This window comes from Somniosus microcephalus, chromosome 22, assembly GCF_052327205.1.
Source record: "Somniosus microcephalus isolate GS21.2 chromosome 22, FLI_Smic_1.0, whole genome shotgun sequence".
NCBI classification, from domain to species: Eukaryota; Metazoa; Chordata; class Chondrichthyes; order Squaliformes; family Somniosidae; genus Somniosus; species Somniosus microcephalus.
Genome location: NC_141008.1, coordinates 35,202,674 through 35,223,166, shown reverse-complemented (window position 1 = coordinate 35,223,166; position 20,493 = coordinate 35,202,674). Strand labels below are relative to the sequence as shown.

The following is a 20,493-nucleotide window of genomic DNA, read 5'->3' as shown; positions in this document are numbered from 1 at the left end:
CATGGAACACCCTAGATGAAGTGTTTTTGATTTACATGTTGTAAATATGATACCTACAGGAGACTTTGTAAATATGACTTCAATAGACACACCAAGCAATTACATTGTGTTTGTATTGAAAATGGAATAGTTAGTAGACATGACGTCTGCTTTCAAACAGCAGAGTTGATTTAGAAATTGAATGAAAGACCTTCGATAAAAATAACATCAAAGAGATAAATCTGTTGTAGCCATTTTATGATAAGTTTTGAAACACCTAAACAACAGACAGAAATCTCCTCTAACTTGGGGTGGTTTGGAGCCGTCGGGAATCCCAGACTTCAACATTAAAAATAGGGATTAGGCTAAAAACTGCCTGTTAACTACCTGTTAACAGGCAGTTAATTGGCACTAATCCCCTTCCTGCCTCGGGGAGGCGGGTCCCAGTGCGGGGCGGGTACCCGCCTCCTTTGAAACTGGCATGGAGACGGGTTGGGTGCGGGATGGGTTCGGGACCCCCGATTTCAGGATTTTAACCCCCCACACGCCTCCAATCTCGCCTCCACGGCCCAATGAAAATCCTGCCCTGTAAGTTTTTAATTCTTTAAGTCTCAGGGATCAAAAAGGTACTCTTATTTGATTTTGGTGGATATTCTGGATTAAAAATAATAAGAAATGTAAAAATGTACAAAGTTAAGATTTGAGAATAAGGATCTCTGAGAATAAGTAATGTAAGCTATTTGTATTTTGAACTGTTAAAGTTGTGATTGACTCAACAGCTGTTAACTGTATGTTGGCTCTTAAATAAATCTATATATTTTTAGAATTGTCTCAAGTAGTATTTCAGTATCAAACTCGCGAACTCAATTTCTGTACACTCTTTTGTGAGGAATTGCAGAATTCTGGGGTTTCCGGACCCTCATAATATCCAGAAGGTTACAGTCTAGTTAAACTTATTAAAAGTGCTATCTGGAGGATGGTAACATTTTCAGTTGCTCCTTTCCTTTAGAGAGAGATAGCCTGGACCTTTAGACCCAATTAAGCGTCTTATAGAATTCGGCTATCTCTAACTTTAGTTGAAGGTGAACGTCTGGGGAATACGCCTGATCTGGGGTAGCCCAAAAAGGGCTAGGACTAGTAATTATCCCTTCAACCCAACATAGACCCAAGGCACAGACCCAACATAGATGCAAGGCACAGACCCAACATAAATGCAAGGCACAGACCCAACATAGACCCAAGGCACAGACCTGATGGTTGCCCCAGAGAAAAGCGTGTTCAAACTGGTTCAGCAACAGCAAAATAGTTTGAATTAAGAGACGGCAGTTTTAAAAGAAAATAAACTTATTTTATTTTAATTTTTAAGCGTAAAAGCCCCACAGAAAGATGGCGACACACATCATGATAATGGCATTTATATTAACCACAGTACTCCAGAATGAATTTTCGCTGATGTCTTCCATTTTCCTCATGGCATACGCTTTTTCCTCTTCTGTCAGCTCTGGCTCTGGCTCTGAGCTAATGCCACAGAACCAGCTACAGCAACGGATAAAGACATTCCTTTTCTTCCTTGATTCTGCAACTGAAACATATAAATAATGAATTACACAGAGGGTGCTGTTTAAATCTAAAGTTAGAACTTTGGGTCCATTCAAATGGTGCTTCTCGTATCTAAAGTTAGAACATTGAGCCCATTCAGGTGGTGCTTCTCATATCTAACATTAGAGCATTGGTCTCACATTCACAGGGTACTGCTTATAACTAACTTCAGTGCATTGGGCTCATTCAAGTGGTGCAGCTTATATCCAGTCCAGAATCATTTAGCTTCCATCCACATTATCTAACCTCCTCTCCTCTACTGTACTTTGTTGACCAGTTGCATTCCTCAGATGTTATTTCCATGGTCCTAGCAGCTCAGGAACCCTTTGGGCTGGATTTTCATTCAGGGGACGTGATGGAGGCGGGACTACAACTTGTTGTCCCGCCTCCATTGAGATGTGGCCAATCCACACGATTTTAACATGATTGACCTGTTGAGCCCTCCCAGCGGGCTCAGCAGGCCAATTAAGGGCCACCCGGCAACAGGTGACATCACAGACTGAAATTTCATCTGTCAAGAGGTTTTGACAGTTGAAATATCAGTGTTTGAAAGCTCTTTGAAGCTGTCAAACACTGACAGTCTTACTTCTAACATGAGTCCTTCTCCACAGACGCAGTTAGAAATCTCTCCTGCACAGAAAGCTGAAGGCTGTCACTTTTGACAGTTCACGGCCATTCTGCTTTCTGTGCCGGTGAGATGAGGGACTCCCGAGACCTAAAGGAAGGAAGGCTGTAAAGGTAAGTGAAGGTAATTTAAACTTCTTTAAACACTTTAGACACACCAAACACACTTACCTTTGCACTCATGCACACATCACTCACCTGAACACCAACATCTCGACCCCTCCAAGTCCTTCAACCCGACGGCCCGCCTCGCAAACTTGTTGTGGTTTGGGGCTGTCGGGAATCCCACACTTCAGCATTAAAATAGGGATTAGGCTAAAAACTGCCTGTTAACAGGCAGTTAATTGGCACTAATCCCCTTCCTGCCTCGGGTAGGCGGGTCCCAGCACAGGGTGGGTACTCGCCTCCTTTGAAATTGGCATGGAGGCGGGATGGGTTCGTGCCCCCTGAATTCGCGACTTTAACCTCCTGCACGCCTCCAATCCCGCCTCCACGGCCCAATGAAAATCCTGCCCGATGTTCCACACAACATCCTAGCTGATAAGGGAATTAGGGGTTACGGGGAGTGGGCAGGGAAGTGGACGTGAGCCTATGTTCGGAGCAGCCATGATCCTATTGAATGCCGGAGCAGGCCCGAGGGGCCATATGGCCTACTCCTGCTCCTACTTCTTATGTTCTTATACATTTAACCTTCTCTGTGTACTTCTAATCTTCAGTCTTGTTTCTAACCAGGTATCCATCTAGCTGTTTTAAGATGCTACTGGACACAACACTCATGGCTTTAGCTGGGAGTCTGCTCCACATTCACCGCTCTGTGTGTTTTCAGATTCCTTCTAATCTCTTGTCTCACTAGGGACTCATTAAACTTATAGGGCTGGATTTTCATTCAGGTGCGGGTTGGTGTCGTGTAATTCACATTTCGTGTTATCCACACGAATCTAAATGGATATGGGAGATTGATGCAATTTTAACTTAATTGTCCAATTGATTTCCAACAAGTGGGAACCCTTGGCAAATGAGTTTCTCCTGACTGAAAGTTGCCTCCGATGACGTCATCATTGCTGCTGCATTTAAGGTCCACAGCAAGCCTTGCTTCTTCTGCAGACTGCCAAACTTTTTGACTGTGGAGTAAGAGGGACCTGGAGGCACCATGAGCAGCGGGAGACCCAGATCAGCTCCTCGTTTTGACGAGGTGGCCTTGCAGGATTTAGTAGATGGGGCTGCAGCCAACAGGGAGGTGCTCTTCCCTTCTACAAGGAGGAAGTGGCCTCCCAAGCAGACCAAGGCAGTGTGGATGCAGGTGGCTGAGGAGGTCAACTCCTTGGGAGTCACTCACAGAACTTGGATTCAGTGCCGCAAGAGATTTCATGACCTTCTCCGCACTGGAAAAGTGAGTATGATTTTCCCATCACCCTCAATCTGATCCCCATTGCCTTTCCTCACCAGCACTCAGCTTCAGCAATCTCTTCCTCCACATCCCACTTGACACTGACATCCATGCACCCTTACCCATTCCCTTTCTCTCTATGGTCACATTCATATAACTATTCAACTATGCAGCCCTCACACACCCTATCACTCTGATGCTATGCAAACAACTGACAACATACAGGGAGGGCCCTTGGTCTTGCCACCTCACTCCATCTTAGTCTCCTTCTAAGTATCGATGCTATGGAATCTCTACACTCACTCCTTCATTCTCACTTTGTTGCAGCATTGCGCAGATGTCACTCACTACCTCTCGCGAAAGTCGGAGCCGCCTTTGACACTGCTGCTCAGACATGTTGAGGTAGCTGACCCTGTGTCTGTAGACCCTGTTTGGGGGGTACCTCCTGCACCGACGGGCTTCCAAGCGCTGGCCCCTTCTGGCCTGTGCAGCTTCAGGTGGGTGAGCAGCAGCCTGGCGCTCCTGTTGCTGCTGCTGCTGCTGCTGCTGTTGGTGCTGCTGCTGTTCCTGGTTCTGCTGGTGTCGCGGCTGGTGCTCGAGCTCATCTAATGCCCAGAAGGGAAGGAAATAAATGCTTCTGGTATATGCCTCAGTTGAGGAAGCGCTCAGTGAGGGTGGTGAGAGGGGTTTCCCAGGAGGTCACACTGGAGATGGGTGTCAGGCTCCAAACTTCCACAGCTATGGTTATGCCTTCTAAAAATTCCCCCAGACCTGAGACAACAAAGTCCCGCCACCTGCAAATGATGACTGATCAAATCTCCTCTTTAATGGTTGATCTGCAGCTGATAGTCAGCAATCCAATAGTGCTCCCGCCAGGTTTCACTACCGTGTTTCCCACCAGGCGTGTTTCACGTGGGAAAAGAGTTAAATTCGCAAGGGCCTTTCAAAATAGGATTATAGAGGCTATTCAGTGATTGTTAAGGACCTTAACGACCTATCCCGCCTGTTGGAGGCGGGACGGAATCGGGACCATTAGACACAACTAAGTTAAAGTTGCTCGGAGTCGGGAACCAGGCGGGGTTCCCAACCGCCTGTTTTCGCAATTTTACCCCCCCGCACACCTCCAATCATGCCTCCACGGCCCAATGAAAATCCTGGCCATACTCATTCTCTAGTTCTGTGCTCACAGTGCAAGTTATATATTTAAATGATCATTTCTCTCAGCATTTAAAAAAATATTCCCCACAACCTACTCGCTCCTTTTCCTTTCTAATTTAGTCTTGCTGCCTTGTGGTGTCAGCAATTGCTAATTTCCAGGCTGAGTACCTGTTATCACTGGGTGCTTGTCGGTAGTGCCGTTTTCTGGTTCTTCTTGAGTTTTGATCTTCGGCTTCGCCTCTTCCACAATATCCAAGTCAATCCTTTCGTCTCGGCTATAGCGGAGGCTGTACACCAGGCGATGCAGCTGGAGGGTCAAACAGCTATTGTTACTTTAATTTGCTTCAGTTACTAACTCTGGTAGTGCAATCCCACAGTGCTGTGCCCTCTCTATTGCCTCAACATCCTTCCTATAGTGTGGAGCCCAAAACTGCACACTGTACTCCAACTGTGATCTTACTCAGGTTTTATACAGATTTGTTACATCTTCACTTTTATATTCCTACCTTTTGTCATAAAACCCAGTATGCCATTAGTTTTTTTATGGCCTTATCGCTCTCAGGTGCTGATTTTAATGTCTTGTGAACCTCACTCAGCTTTCCCCCATTCAAAGTATAATTATTACTTTTTTTTAACTAAAATGTACTACCTCACATATACGGACATTGAATTCCACCTGCCAATGTTTTGGCCATTCCACAGCTTATCAGTATTCTCATGCAGCTTTCTTTGGTCCTCAGAGTTATTTACTATGCCTTCTATTATAGTATCATCTGCAAATTTGGACACCACTCCCTCTTGCTCTATATCCAAATCATTGATGTGCACAGTGAACAGAAGTGGTCCCAGAACAGAACCGGGTGGGACATTGCTATTCACTTCCAACCTCTCTGCCCTTAACTCCTGCTCTGTTTCCTCCCTTCTAACCAGTTTTTAACCCAGTTTGCTACCTTCCCTTAATTCCATAACCCTTAATCTCCTCCAGTAGTCTCCTGTGTGGCATGTTGTCAAAGGCTTTCTGAGAGTCCATGTACACCACATCCACTGCATTTCCTCATCTGCCATGTCTGTTACCTCCTCAAAGATATATGCCTCTCTCTCTCGTTATCTCTTTCTCTACCTGTCTCTCTATCTGTCTGTGTCTCTGCTTCTCTTTTTCTTTCTTCCTCTGTGTAATTTTCTCTCTGTGCTTGTGTCTCTATATCTGTGCCTCTGTCTCTCTGTCTGTCTGTCTCTTCCTCTGTGTGTCTATTTCTGTTTTCTGCCTCCCATTTTCCCTTGGTCGCTTTCCATTTTGTGTTTCTCTGTCTCTATTTTTCTTCTCTGTTGCTGTCTATCTTTCTCTCTCCGTTTCACTTTCTGTCTATAACACTCTCTCCCTGTGTGCATATGTCTCTCTCCCTCCCTCTCATTCTCTCTCCACTCTCCCCTTTCTGTCTCTCACCCTTCTGTTTCCCTCTTTCCTCCGTCTCTCCCCTTCTCTTTTTCTATTCCTTTTTCTGTCTATATATGACATCTCCATTATTTTCAGTAAGATTTTTGAAGTGAGAAAGAAACAGACCAAGAGATGAAGAGAAAAACAGAGACAGAAACAGGAGGAAAGAGAGACAGAGTGAGAAAGAGGATAGACACATACATTCCCAGCCTTTCCTTGTTATAGACTGGTAACCGTCAGGTATTCGTCCCCCAGAACTTACATGTTTCTCGTCGATCTGCGGCGTGCAGAAGGAGATGATGAGGACCAGCAAACATGTGCAACTGAACAGGATGATGGCGAAGTGGAGGTAATGGATCCCGCAGAAGATGAATGGGCAGGAGGATGGGAAGATGCAGCTGCCCGTGCCATAGACAAACTCAGCAATCATCCGGCAGAGTCCCATTGCCAGACCCCCGATCAAACCCCAGAAAGCACCCTGCAGGGGTAATAAACAAGAACCCGCTCACAACTAGCAGCGAATGTGCTAACCAGCAGTTAACTAATATTGAATTTACTAATTGCTACTCAATCTAATAGCTAGTTTGTAATTTGTTTTCAGGAAGCTATTTCCTGATCCATCCCGGATCACAATACAGGTACAGGGAGGACTGGCTATCACAGTGTATTAATTACACTGTCCTTTCATCTCTGGGACCTGGGTATGAATCCAGTCTCGGGGATCAGATGGCAGAGTGTGTTGGATACACTGTCCTTTCACCTCCATTAATGAATTTGAATCCAGCCCTAGAAGACCGAGACCCTGAAAGTTTGGGAGTCCCAAATAGCCAATGCAGCTTTGGACTGGGGCTAAAGTACGCTGGGCATCGACTTTATGGGGACTACTGGGATCAATTAATTATAATATTGGAGGATGGTCCTTGTGCTCAATTCCTGCTACTGATTGGAGAGTTACACGGGGGTGGGGAGGGGGGGGTGCGGTGCACAAACAGTTACAACTGCAGCCAGGCTTAAAAGCTGACAGCTTCATTATAAGTGGAGCAGACTACTGAGGTAAGTTGACAGTACTTGGTTCCACATAAAAAGATTTGTGCAGTACTTTGGGCCAAAGGACACAAGGACGGAAATGTTTGTCTCGGCTGCAGAGTTGCTCTGTGTGTCATTTTCAAGGAGATAATTCTGAGAAGATAAAGAGGGTCCTGTGGTACAGCAATGAAGTAATGGAGAAATATCCACTCCATCCATGGGATAATCATCTGAGGACTCAAAGTGTGTGCCACTGCGTCCTCCTCTAAGCACCGCACAGCCAATCTTACCAATGGGGATCTTGCAATTATTGCTGGCCCAAGTTAGAACAAGGAAGGTGCATCTGCTGGGAAAAAAGGGTGTAAGGATAAACCCAGCAACTACAGGCCAGTCAGTTTAACCTCGGTAGTGGGGAAGCTTTTAGAAACGATAATCAGGGACAAAATTAACAGTCACTTGGACAAGTGTGGATTAATTAAGGAAAGCCAGCACGGATTTGTTAAAGGAAAATCGTGTTTAACCAAATTGATCGAGTTTTTTGATGAAGTAACAGAGAGGGTTGATGAGGGCAATGCAGTTGATGTAGCGTGCATGGACTTCCAAAAGGCATTCGACAAAATGCCACATAATTGGCTTGCCAGCAAAGTTGAAGCCCGTGGAATAAAAGAGACAGTAGCAGCATGGATACAAAATTGGCTAAGTGACAGGAAATAGAGAGTAGTGGTGAATGGTTGTTTTTCAGACTGGAGGAAGGTGGTATTCCCCAGGGGTCGGTTCTAGGACCACTGCTTTTCTTAATCTGCAGATGACACAAAACTTGGAAGTATAGTGAACAGTGAGGAGGATTGTAATAGATTTCAAGAGGACATAGACAGGCTGGTGGAATGGGCGGACACGTGGCAGATGAAATTTAACGCAGAAAAGTGCGAAGTGATATATTTTGGTAGAAAGAATGAAGAGAGAAAATATAAACTAAAGGGTACAATCCTAAAGTGGGTGCATGAACAGAGAGACCTAGGAGTATATGTGCACAAATCGTTGAAGGTGGCAGGGCAGGTTGAGAAAGCAGTTAAAAAAGCTATTGGGATCCTGGGCTTCATGAATAGAGGTATAGAGTACAAAAGTGTGGAAATTATTATGAACCTGTATAAAACACTGGTTCGACCTCAACTGGAGTATTGTGTCCAATTCTGGGCACCGCACTTTAGGAAGGATGTGAAGGTCTTAGAGAGGGTGCAGAAAAGATTTATGAGAATGATTCCAGGGATGAGGGACTACAATTATGTGGATAGACTGGAGAAGCTGGGGTTGTTCTCCTTAGAGCAGAGAAGATTGAGAGGAGATTTGATAGAGGTGTTCAAAATCATGTGGGGTCTGGACAGAAGAGATAGAGAGAAACTGTTCCCATTGGCAGAAGGGTCGAGAACCAGAGGACACAGATTAAAGGTGATTGGCAGAAAAACCAAAGGCGACATGAGGAAAAACTTTTTTACTCAGCGAGTGGTTAGGATTTGGAATGCAATGCTTGAAAGGGTGGTGGAGGCAGACTCAATCATGGCTTTCAAAAGGGAGTTGGATAAGTACCTGAAGGAAAAAATGTGCAGGGCTACGGGGAAAGGGCGGGGGAGTGGGACTAGCTGAAGTGCGCTTGCAGATAGCCAGCATGGGCTCGATGGGCTGAATGGTTACAGCACTGAAAAAGGCCATTCTATGATTTTATGACACCCATGGGAAGAAGTCAAAACAATGTGGAGGATGGTGGTTCTTGCTGCTTGATTCCCAGGAATCCAGGAAGGAGTTAAAAGACCTAATGAGGACAAACAAGATGAGATAATGCAAGACCAAATCTAATCTCTCTTCCTCCTCTTCTTAAGACGAATTACAGCCATGCAAGGCATAGAAGGAGGAGGAGAAATGAAGAGCCTGGTTCCTCAGGTACATGACAACTGCCCACATTGAGGCACTGCATCACTTGTCCTCCATCCTTGACCAGTCCAAAGGCAGTCACTTGGGGGTAATAGATACTAGGAATGAGGAGATTGCACTGTGAAAGTCACCTGTCACAAAGCAATTAAAAGAATGGGTACATTCTAGAGCGAGCGGCATTGTCTGTGCTCGCAGGTGGAAGAGCACCTCCAAGTTTGGTTACTTCTCCTTAGTTGTATCCTTATCCTGTGTGCCTCTCTCATTTCCTCTTCCTTCTGCTCCTATTCTGCCTCCAATATGTATGAAAATACCCATAGTAAACTCCATAGTTAGGGCTCCCTGATAGAAGGACGGGAAGAAAAAGATTTCCCTGCCCAAAACTACAGAGAGGCAGCACAGCTGAGAAAATATTTTTGTAATCACTTCAGTCAAAGCTGATATTTCAGACTAAGAGCGTGGTCAATTAAAGCCTGTGAACTCAACCTCGTCCTGGTTTGACAAGTCATGCAGGTAACTTACTCCTCTTTTATGCAAGCTTAAGTCAGGTGCAATTCTGGTGTAAATGGCAGGATTTCTGGGCAGCAGCGTTTGCCCTCATTACTCTGTAAGCGCCACTTTGGGGGCTGGCACATCTTCTGACAACAGCCAGTTCCACTTGAGAAGGATTGTAACTCTGGCGGGTCTGACTTACGTTCCAAATTCCGGTCCCCTTCATGAGAACTATACCATTTTACCCCCAAAAAATCAGGGAATTTCGGATGCCTTTAATCTGTATCTAACCCATGATGCACCTGCCTTGGGTGTGCTTGATGGGGAAGTATAGCAGGAGCTTCACTTTGTATCTAGCCTGTGCTACACCTGACCTGAGAGTTCTGATGGGACAGTCTAGAAATGAATATGAAAATTCACTCCATCAATTGCTGTTAACTTGTATCAGAATGGCTTCTTACTGGTTCATTGACTCTCCTCACGAAGACGCCCAGCAGGACAACTGCACCGATGGGTGGTGCCAGGTAGCTGGTGACAGACTGGATGTAGTCAAAGAGTTGCCCGCTCTGTGCTGCCTGTACCACAGGGATCCAACCAATGCTGATCACCACAATACAGAGAATCCAGACCCTGAGGAAGAGAAGAAGGTGACATGTAAATTAAAAGTGTTTCTACGGTTAAGGCTCCAATCTGGTTGTATGGCAAGGAACACTGTTTGTGTCATCGAGATTCCTCACGTGCGCGAGCTCCCTGAAATTCTTCCATAGCCATGCTATTTGAGGATATGGTAAAGCAGAGAGGGAGTGTGACACATGATAGTGTGAGCTTTTGATGACACTGCTGCCTAAGACTGGCAATGTGTGCCTGGTACGATAACAGAGTGACACTTCACTCAAGCTTTCAAATAGTGACCAAGATATGGAATGGATTTCCAGATATAGTGGAAACGAAAACCCTGGAATTATTTAACAACCAATTGGATGCTGCAGGGTGTGTGTGTGTGGTGTGTGTAATGTTATGTCTGACATTGGGGATAGGTACTCGATTGCCTTGGCCTGAGCACATGAAGTTTGATAGTGCTGTTATCGTTATATTATGTCTGACATTGGATATAGGTATTCGATTGCTTTTGCCTGTAAGAGTGTGGTTGCATCAGCCATTAAAAGTGACATGAGTTGAGTTCTACATACGGCCTCTGGATTATCTTTGCAAACGCAACATTTGGCGACGAGGATGGCTGAAATCTCTCTTCCACCACCTCCTCCCTTCCTTGCACTACCTGGTGAGCCCCCGATCCCATGGGTTCGCTGGTTACAGTCCTTTAAAACCTACCTCATCGCTCTCGGACTAGAAAATGTGAGTACAGCACGGAAAAAGGCACTGTTATCCCATTGCTTGGGAGCGGAGGGCCAGCGTGTTCTTGGGACATTATGCACAGCAGACTCAATTCAAACATATGATGTGGCTGTGGCTCTGTTAAGCACACACTTCTCGGCCCCACAAAGTGCCCTCCTGCGGCGATTCATTTTTAGACAGCGTCACCAACTCCCCGGCGAGTCTGTGCATCAATACGTGGCTAATTTGAGGGGGTTAGCTAGCTCGTGCAAGTTCGGTGCACTACAAGACGAGAAGGTGCGTGATCAACTAATAGAGCACACCAACAACGTGAGAGTGCGTGAAAGACTGTTACTCGAGTCCGACGATCTGTCGTTGTCACAGGCAGTCAACATTGCCTTTCAAGTGGAGTCTGCAGCCGAATGTGCAGCGGAACTAGCACACACACCCAGTGACAGCACCCTCGGCCCCGACAGCTCTGACACTGTAATGCTCGCGCGACGGCAGCAATGCGCGCTACCGCGGCAACAGTGTGGAAACTGCGGATCTCGTTCACATGCTACCAGAGCGCAGAATTGCCCCGTGCGTGGCCAAGCCTGTCGCAATTGTGGAAAACAAAATTACTTTGCCAATGTCTGCCGCTCTGCCCCTGTTGCTACAAATGAACACTCTCAGTCCTCAAGCAGTTGGCCTATAATTCACAACGTAAGTTCTGGGCCAGTAGTGGCTTTCAAGTCATGCACAATTAACCTGAATGATGTGTGCATCCCTCTGTTGTTGGATACCGGTGCCAGCGTCTCACTGCTGAATGTGGACACATTCAAACATTTTTTCAGCTCCCTGCCACTCTCTGCGCCCTCCACTGCCCTTTCTGGGTATGGTAATTCAAAAATTGGACTAGTGGGCTCAGTCAACCTCACTGTACGCTATGGAACAAAAGTTTTGCCAGGTTTTTGTTTTCATCTGGCACGCCAAGGAGCTAACCTGATGGGACTGGATCTTTTCACTGCCCTGGGTTTTTCTCTCTTGGACACTGGCGGGTCTGCGATTCTGCACGTCGCCTCACCGTGGCGCCAAACATGGCCAGCACTCTTCGAGGGTCTGGGCTGCCTGACTGCCTTCACCCACCAGCCCATGGTTGACTCCACCGTTACCCCTGTCATTCAGCCACTGCGCCGCATCCCGCTTGCTCTCCGTGACGGGGTCACAGCTGAACTAAAGCAGCTACTGGAAGCTGGCATCATCGAACCAGTTGATGCCTCCCCATGGGTCTCCAACCTGGTGGTCGCAAAGAAAAAGTCAGGTGGTCTACGCGTCTGTGTCGATCTTCGAGCAGTGAATAAGGCCGTAATCCCTGACAAATATCCACTGCCCACGTCAGAGGAACTCACAGTGCAGTTCTATGGTTCCATCCTGTTCTCAAAACTGGACCTTTGACAGGGCTATCTACAGGTTCCCCTCCACCCCAGCAGCAGGGACCTCACTGCTTTTGTGACACATGCTGGTGTCTTTCGGTACACCAGGATGCCATTTGGACTTGGCTCTGCACCCAGCTGCTTCCAAAAGGTGATGTCCTCTGTGCTCGTGAGCATTCCTGGGGTGGCCATCTACCTGGATGACATCGTCGTGCATGGGCCCTCGACCTCCACTCATGACGAACGCCTTCACAGAGTTTTCATGGCTCTAGCAAAACACAAGCTCACACTGAATGGCGAAAAGTGTGTCTTTGCTGTTTCAGAGATTGAATTTGTGGGGTTTCGGTTGTTGGCTGACGGTATATCCCCACTCCAGTCAAACGTGGATGCCATTCACAGCATCCCAGAACCCAGCTCTGCAGCACAGGTTGCCTCCTTCCTTGGCATGACTAGGTACTACCTGAAGTTTTTGCCCCAGTACTCAGCCACCACAGCCCCACTGCGCCAGCTCCTGCGAAAGGATGAGCCCTGGGTGTGGTCACAAGCCTGTATGGAAGCTGTTCGCCTCCTCAAATCACAGCTCACGTCGCCTCCAGTGTTGGCTCACTTTGACGTCGCCAGCCCCACCCTCATCACCTGCGACGCGTCCGCTGCAGCTGTGGGGGCAGTGTTATCACAGATACAGAATGGAGTGGAGAAACCAATCGCCTTTGCCTCACGAGCCCTTAGCCCCACTGAACAGAAGTACTCAGTAGGCGAGCGTGAGGCGCTGGCGTGCGTCTGGGCATGTGAGCGGTGGCACCTGTACACGTATGGCCGTGCCTTCACCCTGCAAACCGATCACCAGGCTCTCACTGCCCTGCTGTCGACATCCGGCACGGGCTATAGACCACTGCGTCTACACCGCTGGTCTGACCGCCTCCACCAATACAATTTCAGTCTCCAGTTCTCACCAGGATGTGACAATGTTGCAGATCTGCTCTCCCGCACTGTCTCTGCCGCAGCCCCAGTCGTCGGGTTTGAACATGTGGAACAGGATATCGTCCAGATGCTGCACACGCCTCTCCAAACCACAGTCTCTCTCCAGGAGCTCAAAGAGGCCTCTGAACAGGATCTGGCCCTCTCCCAGCTGTGCACCTTCATCAGAGATGGCTGGCCTCGCAAGGTGCCTGAGGAACAGTCTGCCTACTCCAGAGTTAAAGAGGAGCTCTCCTGCTGGAATGACTCCTGTGTTGCACGTGGGCTCTGCACTGTGGTCCCAAGTGCCCTTCGTGCGCGTGTTTTATCCATGGCGCACGAGGGCCACTTGGGCATAGTGAAGCTCAAACAATGATGCCGAGACCTAGTGTGGTGGCCGGGTATCGACAGGGAAATCGAGGCCCTGGTCAAGGACTGTACAGCCTGCCTTGTAAGTGGCAAGACTGGCCACCAAGCTCCTCCACCCCTGCAACCCCTTGCCTGGCCCTCTCAGCCCTGGGAGCACCTGCAGCTGGACGTCTGCGGGGAGATCCATGGTGTCCCCCACCATCAACGGTTCCTAGTGGTGACCTATGACCTGCACTCAAAATGGCCAGAGGTCACTGCCATAGGCTCCGTCACCTCTTGGGTCATCATCGATATCCTTGAGTCCCTCTTCTCCCACTGGGGGCATCCAAAGGCCATCACCACAGACAATGGACCCCAAATGGTCTCTTCGAAACTCTCCTCTTACCTTGAGAGCAAGGGCATCCATCACAGCGTACTACCACCCCGAGTCAAATGGGGGGGTGGAGCGTTTTAACCAGACACTGAAAAATGGCCTCAGAGCACACCTATCCCAGGGGTGTGCATTTGACGAGGCCCTCCTCCACACACTGCTGCACTACAGAGCCTCCCAGCATTCCACTACAGGGGTCTCACCCGCATCCCTCATGCTAGTCCGTGAGCTCATGCTGCCCCTTGGCAGGCTCCGCCCCTCACTAGCTCAGAGCCTTGCACCACGGGCTCAAGCCACAGTCGCTAGACAGCAGGAGAAGATGAAACTCCGCTTCGACCAGTCGAAGAGGGCCAAGGCGCCCAACATCTCAGTCTCCGATTGGGTCAGAGTCCACAGGCCTCACCGCAACAATAAGATGGCCTCATTCTGGTCCTCCCCTCTCCAAATCAGCCGTCAACTTGGACCAGCCACTTTCTGCCTCACTGACAGCTCTTGGTGGCATGCCAGCCGCCTTCGGAAGGTGCCAGCACCCCCTGATGCGGATTACATGGATCTAATCCCCAAGCCTTACCCCCAGAGTGGTGGGATGCACATGTGGCTCAGCCAGCCAACCCTCAAGCAGATATTGCACCTCAGCCAAAACCTCACCAGTCCCCACCTCGGCCTGCTCCTCACCAGTCCCCACCTCGGCCTGCTCTTCACCAGTCCGCACCTCGGCCTGTTCGTACACGTTCTCGCCCTGGCCACCTACAGGACTTTGTCACTACATTTCATGTTTGAAATTCTGTGAGGGGGAAGGAAATGTTATGTCTGACATTGGGGATAGGTACTCGATTGCCTTGGCCTGAGCACATGAAGTTTGATAGTGCTGTTATCGTTATATTATGTCTGACATTGGATATAGGTATTCGATTGCTTTTGCCTGTAAGAGTGTGGTTGCATCAGCCATTAAAAGCGACATGAGTTGAGTTCTACATACAGCCTCTGGATTATCTTTGCAAACGCAACAGAAAACCCTGGAATTATTTAACAACCAATTGGATGCTGCAGGGTGTGTGTGTGTGTGGTGTGTGTGTTAAGATCTTTCCGGATGGATGAGCTTAATAGCTTACCTCATTATAATTATCTTGTGAAACATTCCTCAGATCCTGTTAATGATTCCTCACCTGCCAACGATCATCAACTCCTTGTTGCTGGCTCCCTTCCGGATACTTGCCCAGATGTCCATGGTGAACAGCGTGCTGCTGCTGTTGAAGATGGATGCCAGTGAGCTCATGAGAGCCGCCAACATCACGGCAAGCATCAAACCACGTAGTCCTGTCCGGAGACACACGGCAAATTCAAATCAATCACAGAGCTGGCAACCTGGGGAATAGTGAGATATATAGAGTGGACACACTGGGGAATAGTGAGGTATATAAGGGAAATATACTGGGATTAGTATTTTATGTAGAGAAGACACAGTGGGGCATATACAGGAGACACACAGTGGAACTGAAATATATAGAGCAGACACAGTGGGTATATAGAGAGGAAACACTGGAAAATAGTGGAATATGAAGAGGAAACATGGTGTGGCACATGTACACTGGGGAACAGTGAGATATATAGAGGCAACATGGTGGGTACAGAAAGGAGATACACTGGGAAACAGTAGGAGATATGGAGAAGATGCCCAGTGCTGTATATAGTGGGGACATACTGGGAGCAGTGGTATATATAAAGGGAACACAGTGGGAACAGTGGAATGTGTAGAGGAGATTTCCAGGTTTCCTTTAGGTTTGAAACTTAGGTAAAAAGCCAAGGCCCAGAGTGCAGGACAGTTCTGAGGTTAAAAAATATCAGAGACGATGATGGAAATGAGGAAGTGTTGATATGGTGACACCAAGTTTGGATTTGAATAGTGTGTGCATTATAGATGGAGGGGAAGGCTGAGGTTAGGAGCTCCTGGTTTGAGGTCCTATGAAAGAATGGGTTGGAATTAGAGACTGAGCATATTTATCCATTGTGGAGCTGTGCCATGCAGAGCAGGAAGAGCCCAAGTTCCATTCCCGGTCTGGGCTGAGTTAGCTGATCTGACACAAGGTGCCGGGAGGGGCGTTACAATTGGCCCCAGTGTCCCTGTGTTAGGGATGTGAAACAAATCGTGCTCCTGATCACTGTCCAATGACCTCTGCTGGAAGGTGATGTGCGTGTGTACATTGGGCGAGGAGAGGATCAGGGTCAGTTGCGATTTTCCCCACAACGCAATAACTTTACTCACACGTGGCCACTTAGGCAAGGTACCAGAAGGTGGTCAGTGCCCGTGGAGCCATATACAGGTGAGGAGACTAGGGGAAGAGGGAAATGGAAGTATGGATGATGGGCTATTTGTAGTTTGGTTTTATAGTTATACAGATGGCTTACCATTAGGCATCAGTGCGACCACCAGTCTTGGGTAGGCAATGTTCGAGCAACCAACTGGAGTGCCGCAGATTTTCACGCAATCCTCTGGCACAACGCATGCAACCTCATCTGTGGGAGAAGATGGAAGCATTAGAATGAGCTGCACAGGTTTTCCAAATTTGTCCCAAATTAATTTCTTCCAATGGACCCAGATGTTGATCAAGTGTTAGTATTAGTTAGACACAGAGTAAAGTTCACTGTGTCATCACACATTCCCAGGTCAAATACGGCACAGTTTACATACAGACTAAAGGTCCCTCTACATTGTGCCACCAAACACTCCCAATTCAGGGGCAGCATGAGTTAGATACTGAGTAAAGCTCCTTCTAAACTGCTAGAGCAGTGTGGTTTGTCCTGCCCCTCAGAATAGCCCCTTCTAATGTTTCACAAAGCAAGTTTCAGGGCAGAACTCTGGTATCTTTTGCTATTACACATTCAGGATGGAGAAACCTAGTGAGAAAATGAGCTTACGAGAAGAACTGTGATGATTAAAATTTTGACATTTCAATTTGGAGCCTAACTGAGGCTTTTGGGGCCTAGCTAAGGGAGCCATGATTCGAGATTCTTTAGGAATCGGATTTTTAACTTGTAAAATTAAAATTTTGGTTTCCATGGAGCCAGGCTAAATGCATGCTGGGATAGTCCACTGTTGGGTCATCTGATTCGAAAGTGCCCGCAATGTTACTGAAAGGTGAAACATATTTTCTTAATAACTACAGACGGTATTATAGCAGCACCTGAACACCAAATAAAAAGCACGTTGGTTATTGATTTCCATCCAATTTTCCTTTCTATGTTTAAGGTGCTGACTCTCGCTGGGGGACGGTTCCATGGGCATTAGTTGCTCACCATCTGACCATATGTCAGGTGCGGGTCTAGAGAATGAGTGTCTGGAGGATATTCAACTGTGAGGCATCACTGCCAAGCCCAATCCTGTCATCACCTGATATCCAGACACTTTCCAAATGGAGTCACTGGATGATGGATAATGATCAGGAGCAGGAACCCTGTCTCATGTTTCCCTCCCTAACGCAGGGGTGCATAGGTCAGTCCTAGCCATTAACCTGATTCCAGCTAACTCAGCACAAACCTGTGATGGAACCTGGGCCCTTCCTGCTCTGTGTGGTTTAGTACCACTCCGGCTGTGCGCAATTGACTCAGCACAGACCGGGGACGGAATCTGGGGCCTGAAATTGGGCTCCTGCTGCACTGCCAGCACAGGGGCACTTTGCACTGCAGGCACACTGAGGGGACCTCCCCAGATTTTGTGCTGCTATTTATCGCTGCACTGCCAGCATACTTTGCCCGGCTCACTGGATGCACAGAAGTAAAAGGGGCCTAATTTCTGGAGCAGACCCAGTAAAAGGTTCCAGTGCAGCACACAAAGGGTCGTTTGGGGAGCAACTTTGGTGAACGTGTTGGAAAATGCATACAGGATGCAGGCCAGAGCGCTGCCTTTAATGAGAGAGCCTGGGAAGTCATGTTTAAGGCGGCTCAGGAGAAGACGCCTACCATCTTTGGGAACACTCCTCAACAAAATGCAGCAAGAGTGGCATGGGAAGAGATGGTGGGGCAGGTGAATGCTGCCTCTGAAATTAAGAGGACAGCCTTCCAGAAGCGGAAAACAAGACCCTTGAGAATCCTGCTAATATACTTGAGCCCTCTACTTATCTGTACTGGTCCACAGTACAATGTCGGCAAGACACACATATGCTTTCACCTTCTTTAACAAGAGACACTCAGGATGGGAGTTTCTTCTGAGGCGGATTTGCCACCAGAGGTGGGTTAGGGCAGGATTTCTGCCCGCTGCCCAAACCCATTTACTTCATACAGGACGGGCTCCTCGTGGGATCTTATAGAGGGAGCGAAAAAAATACAGCAGTGCTTAAAGGGGGCAGAAGTGCCCCGAAGAGCTTTTTTTAATATCTAAAAGAAAGGGTCTCCATGAATCAGGGGCCCTGTGGGACGTGGAAAAGAGCCTGAAGAGAGAGAGAAAGGTGTCCACTAATCGGGCCTCTCTCCCCCAATATTGCCGTTAGCGGGTTTCCTGCCACAGCCCCAGGATCAATTGCCACCCTTCTCCTGGTGGCCCCTGGGGCTGTCAGTACTTGAGGCAGAATACAGGAAATCAGATCATTTCCCTAGTATTGCCTCCCAGCCGTCATTAAAGTACGGTGGGGTGAACAAAGGTCAAGTGGCTCATACCGCCGCTGGGGGGGGGCAGTGGGGAAGAGAGGAAGATTTACTTCAGCACTGACAGGGCCAGAGATCCAGCAGAAGGCCCCACAATCCATTTAATTTAATTTTCAGGTGCTATATCCCCTTTAAGATGTAGCTGCTGTAAAGGCTGTCCTAGCCTATTCTTCTGCTCTTATAGTCTACCCGAATGACATTATGACAATGGCACAAGGCAGCACAAATTTTGGAGAAGCCTGGACATGCCCCCAGGACACAACTAACAAATATTGAAATTAAGTTTGCCCCATGGAGCCACGCAAACCTCTTGCACCCCCTGACGCAGGGATAAAAATCTGAAATTTCCTTCAGCTAGTAACGCAAGGGAGTGCCATTTGAGACCTCTGGGCCTTGCCTGCTCTGTATGGCTCAGCATCATAGCAGGTGAGATCAGATGACCCAGCACAGACCGGACTGGAACCTAGACTCTTCCTCAGTATATCATCACATATTAAGGTCCCCATCCCCATCGGTAAACTTCCCTGCTTCCACTATAGGGGCTGTGAAATTGGCTGCTAACCTCTCCACACAAGAGAATATCTGAAATTGGAAAGTCAACGATGGTGATGCAAGCTCCCATTATTACCACTGCGTGGCGCAGTGTGTGAGTGAGGGAGGGTTGGGGTGGGGGTGCTGGTGAGCTCTTGCCCTCGCCAATGGTCTGTAACTCTTTTTGGTTCGTATGCCAATTAACAAGAATACATTAGGTTGGAACAAATAGGCATTTGATTGAGAAAACTTACTTGGGTAAAGTACTCGACTGATCATGCCTGGCAAGACCATCAGGTACATGGGCAACAGCTTTATGTAACCACATAGGACACAACCGGCCTTCACATGTGTCAGGTTCTTAGCAGCAAGGCAACGCTGGATGATGACCTGGAAAAGATGGACACCAACTGGTTGTTAGAAATATCTCAGGAGAAGGGATTCAGCAACAACTGTTGGCATCAAATACTCCCAGCACATATACAGTATGGGTTAGATACAGACTCAAACTCTCTCAGCATTACCCTGCCAAACACTCTGAGCTGAGGTACAGCGAGGGTTAGATAATATTCCCTCTGCTCTGTCCCATCAAGCAGATTAACCCTGATTTTGGAAGAGGGGCCCTATTTTAACAGTGCCATTGCCCCCACCCCCCACACCCCCTCCACCATTTCCCATCCTCACTAAGTGAGTTTGCCAATTTAATGCCAAATTTGGGGCCGTTTTGTCCTTCAAAATATTTCCTACCTTTGCCCCACCCTCACCCTCAGTGCCAGTGAAAACCTCAACCACAACTTTTGTCACCTCAGGTTTGATGTTTCCAACGCTCTCCTCACTGGCCTCCTGAGCTCCTCCCTACACAAACTCCAATTCATTCAGACTTCCGCTGCCCACATCCTGTCTCACTCACCTATCACCTCTGTCCTTACTGTCCTCACCTATCACCCCGGTCCTTACCATCCTCACCTATCACCTCTGTCCTTACGGACAGAAACATAGAAACATAGAAGATAGGAGCAGGAGTAGGCCATTCGGCCCCTCGAGCCTGTTCCGCCATTTAATGCGATCATGGCTGATCATCCAAATTCAGTACCTGGTCCCTGCTTTCTCCCCATATCCCTTGATCCCTTTAGCCTTAAGAAATATATCTAACTCCTTCTTAAATATATTTAATGAATTGGCCTCAACTGCCTTGTGTGGTAGAGAATTCCACAGGTTCACCACTCTCTGGGTGAAGAAATTCCTCCTCATCTCT

General features: G+C 47.8%; 1 protein-coding gene across 1 annotated transcript in view; it reads right to left on the bottom strand.

Annotated features, from left to right (window-relative positions):
- Positions 1 to 1,305: 1,305 nt before the first annotated feature.
- The window catches only part of slc5a2 (solute carrier family 5 member 2), a 52,103-nt gene continuing 32,915 nt past the window's right edge, over positions 1,306 to 20,493 (bottom strand). The window contains exons 9-15 of the mRNA XM_085964455.1: positions 19,493 to 19,628; positions 16,476 to 16,583; positions 15,236 to 15,386; positions 10,085 to 10,253; positions 6,445 to 6,660; positions 4,916 to 5,054; positions 1,306 to 1,561 (exon numbers count right to left, since the gene is read on the bottom strand). Of these exons, the coding sequence (XP_085820581.1) occupies positions 1,341 to 1,561; positions 4,916 to 5,054; positions 6,445 to 6,660; positions 10,085 to 10,253; positions 15,236 to 15,386; positions 16,476 to 16,583; positions 19,493 to 19,628 (1,140 nt within the window). The 3' untranslated portion in view covers positions 1,306 to 1,340. The remainder of the gene's footprint in view (positions 1,562 to 4,915; positions 5,055 to 6,444; positions 6,661 to 10,084; positions 10,254 to 15,235; positions 15,387 to 16,475; positions 16,584 to 19,492; positions 19,629 to 20,493) is intronic.